The 3,642-nt window shown below is 35.1% G+C and overlaps 1 protein-coding gene across 1 annotated transcript; it reads left to right on the top strand.

Moving 5' to 3' along the window:
* Window positions 1–251: 251 nt before the first annotated feature.
* LOC107039055 lies at window positions 252–1,046 on the top strand. The gene is made up of 3 exons (XM_015258493.1): window positions 252–342; window positions 494–863; window positions 972–1,046. The coding sequence occupies exons 1-3, from the start codon at window positions 314–316 to the stop codon at window positions 1,008–1,010; spliced, it is 438 nt and encodes a 145-aa protein (XP_015113979.1). The 5' UTR covers window positions 252–313; the 3' UTR covers window positions 1,011–1,046.
* Window positions 1,047–3,642: the final 2,596 nt, after the last annotated feature.

The raw sequence follows: 3,642 nt of genomic DNA, 5'->3' as shown, positions 1-3,642 counted from the left end.
TTTTCGGTAATATGACTTGATGAGGAATGATTTTTGTTCGATGGTTAAATTTTCCATTTTAGTGCTGCAATTCCCGAGCGACTGAAGGATGAATGAACTTTGCGGAGAGTCTCCACTTCAACCATATATTCGACTTTAGACTGCACTGCCACCTTGCGGTATTCTACGCAATTTACTTTGGTCACCTGGTATGGGACACCCTGTATAACAGCTCTTGGAAATTTCTACAGAAATGCAATCGTTGCCAATCTGCCAGATATTGGTGCTATGAGGAAAGGGATTTTCGCATCTCTGAAATATTGCTCATCAACTGATGAGAAGCCTAACCACGAAGCCCCAAAGGTGAGAATTCATGGTGTTTTTACAATAAATGCAGAGCGCGATAACAACCCCCTGGGAATTACAAGCAGATGTCGGTCAAATTGAATCTAGAAGTTCTCAAAGTTATTCAGCTACTATATACACGATTGTCTGGTGATGAACTTCTTTAAAGATGCACGAGAGGAGGAACACAAAACGCTAACGAGTCTCTACTCTCCATCATATGGAGAAATTGTCCGAAGCATGTGTACATGTCACTGAAAAAACTACGAATTTTTGTAACGAAAGGAGTTGGTAGATTCAACATGGGGTGTCGTCATTGTCAGCAACTGAGAGCTGGCATCAAGAACAAAAAATCCAGTTCATACTCAAAGAAAATTTTTCGTAAACAAGACGATAGGAGAGTATCACGTAGTGCAAATCAACAGATAATCACTTCAAAGAAATTCACGAGAAAAATGGAACAAAGCAGCGAGCCGCTGAAGTGTCGAAACAGCAGAGGAAAAGAGGACCATCATACAAAGCTGGAGGATTCTAAAATGGTAAAATAATTCAACCTTTCATGATAACGAAAGTAAAATTGTAAAATGGATTACTGAATATTTTCTGACAGATTAAATCTATATTTCTAATACTACTTTTGCTTTCAGGAGACTGGAAAGCTCGAGATATGGCAGGATTTCATATAAGAATCTAAAAAAAGTTGTGCTTCAAAGAGACTATATGTAAATGAATATTTGACTTATTCCATGATTTTCGGGTATATCACGAGGGAGAAAAAAATTCAGATATATATACTAAAAAACTATGTTCTGAAGAATCCAGGCATAGCTACTTGGGTATATAAAAGCTATGTGTACACCAAATTTTAGCTCAATCGATTGAAAAATGACGCACTTAAACCGTATTGAAGGTTCAAACGGTTTTTCATCCGTTTTGACCCCTTCTACGTGGCGAAAATCTCCGGTAGCGGCTTCAATATTACTTTTTATCGACCCCCAATAACTACCAAAACTTTAAGCTTAGGTCCATCAAAATCCAGAGACTTCCAAATTTCACCGCGGATTCCCCTTAAAGGAAACAAAATTATCAGTGGAATAATGATTGGCTTTTTTATGCAACATTTCATACATTTGTTCGCAATGATTGACCATGGTCGAGTTTCATGGAAAAGAAATGTATGAAGTATTTGTTTAACCAACTAATGAGATATCAATAGTTCGAAACAAAAGATCTGCGAGTAATATGCATAGCTAAAATGCATAGAATCCATGTCTTATTGACTTAATTTGAGACCCCAAGAATTACATGGATTTGGGGACATGAGAGTCTTAAAAAAGGGAACAATTGACTCTTAATTTCAAAAAGGAATTTTTCTAGCGTGACGATCAATTTCAAAGAACATTCAGGGTATACTCTATGACCATCAAAACATCGAATATGATTTATTTGGATTCAAATTGGAGTGTTCTCATTCCCCATTTTAATTCACTAATCAAAGGAAAAACCTCTAAAATTAATGAAAGAACATTGATTTTTAAATTCAGTTTCAAATATTCCCGGCAATTAATCCGACTGGATTGTCAAACACATTCATTTGTAGATGAGAGAATATTCGATGGACAGTTGTCCCACAGCCTCCGTGATTTACGTTTGCCATATATTAACCAAACGAATAATCTGCATGAAAGGGTATATGTGCCTGCTCAATCCCATCGCCGCGTTGATCCCCTTTCCACTTTGTATGTCTATCAAACACAATGTGGTAATCCACAATGGCATGTTATAGGGAAACTTCGACCCCGTTGTTTCATCTCGACTCGTTTAAATGTTCTCTTTTACGAGTGAGCCACTCGCTAGCCAAATAAATAAAATAATATTGAAATACCTTCAAAATTTTTTTGATTAACTAGAACAGGGCGGGCGCTCCGCGCGCGTATTTCTTTCGACGCGTGTCAAAATAGTAAATCCTTACCGTTTCTCACTTTCATTAATTTTTATCTCAATAATAATGCAGGAAAAATGAATGGTTTCAACAAATTTTTCACAATGAAAATTTAATTATTGAAGAATTATTCGGAATCGTCATAATCCTTTTCATCTCCTTCGTTTTTATTTTACTTTTTGCGTTCTCTTTCATTCTCCAGAAATACCTCTAACGAGCGTTAACTGACTGCGTTATTTATCTGCGTTTAGTCTTTCCAATAATTTTTTTCGTGCTAATGATAGTAAATTAATCTAATGATAATGATCCAATGATAAGAAATTCAATAGTGGCAAAAAATGATGGAAAAACGATGGGAAACAATTTGTTTCATCGAAATGAATTGAAAAAATTCTCCATCAGACTTCGCAGATGAGATCTCGCATAAAGCCAGTAAAATTCCCCATAAACCTGTGAATGAAGAACTAATAAAGAACTCACCTTCTCAAACATGACCCCATATTCCTCGAAACCGAGGTAATTTGCGCTGAGCCACCTTGACGCAAGCTCCTTAGCAGCCGTGAGTGCTGGTTCAGCATTCGTATTGTAACAAGTCCCAGAATACCTCTAACAAGTGAATTTCAAAATTAAAATTATTCAAAACTTTAAAATTGTGACGTGAAACGGTTGACCAAGTGCGAAATTATTTGTTCCGTTTTCGCGCAACTTTAACGGTGTAGAGACACATAATTTTACCAATCGATAAACGAAAAATTACGTTAAATATAAAACAAAACATAAGAAAAACTAAGAAAATTAAGTATTCAAATACTGTGACACAATTCATCAATTGATTGGATTATTGCAGTTCAGTTACTAGAGAATATCAATGTGAGTGAGCAAAAATTTTGGATTCAGTTAATGTGGCAAATCATTTTCGAAAATTTTTTTTGAATTAGTTCAAACGCGTGGACAGGTTTCTCTCTCTCTCGTCAAGTCCTTTACTCATTTTATCGAGAATTAAAAATTAATTTCTATATGAAAACAGGTCTAATTCTGGGTATTGTAATACCAGCTAAATTCAAAATAAAGTTCCATTGTTGTCAGAGCCCAAATTAATTGTTGAGATTCTCGTTTCATATAAATCCTTCCAATTCACTAGTAACTTTCAGATGTGCCAAGCACTTAAGAGGTAACTACCTCAAAAACAAAAATAAATATTAATTTATTGAAAACTGGAAAAATTAATGAATTTGAACAAACTATTTCATTGATTTGTCCAAATTCAACAGTAAATTTGGTGTCAGAAGTGGGATTCTCACCTTGAACATTGCGAGTATTTCTGGAAAGAAAAGTAAAGAAATTATTCGCGTAGTATCTTTTTTTTTTTTGCTTTA

Source organism: Diachasma alloeum, unplaced genomic scaffold, assembly GCF_001412515.2.
Source record: "Diachasma alloeum isolate Michigan unplaced genomic scaffold, Dall2.0 Dall_scaffold_00290, whole genome shotgun sequence".
NCBI classification, from domain to species: Eukaryota; Metazoa; Arthropoda; class Insecta; order Hymenoptera; family Braconidae; genus Diachasma; species Diachasma alloeum.
The sequence above is the reverse complement of the archived record's forward strand: the minus strand, read 5'-3'. Positions and strand labels throughout refer to the sequence as shown.

Bases quoted from the DNA above. Each gene is read 5' to 3' on its own strand.
- LOC107039055 (XM_015258493.1), top strand. From the start codon at position 314: ATGAGAAGCCTAACCACGAAGCCCCAAAG. The intron at 343-493 runs GTGAGAATTCAT...ACTTCTTTAAAG, and splicing joins CTAACCACGAAGCCCCAAAG to ATGCACGAGAGGAGGAACAC. The intron at 864-971 runs GTAAAATAATTC...TTTTGCTTTCAG, and splicing joins AGCTGGAGGATTCTAAAATG to GAGACTGGAAAGCTCGAGAT.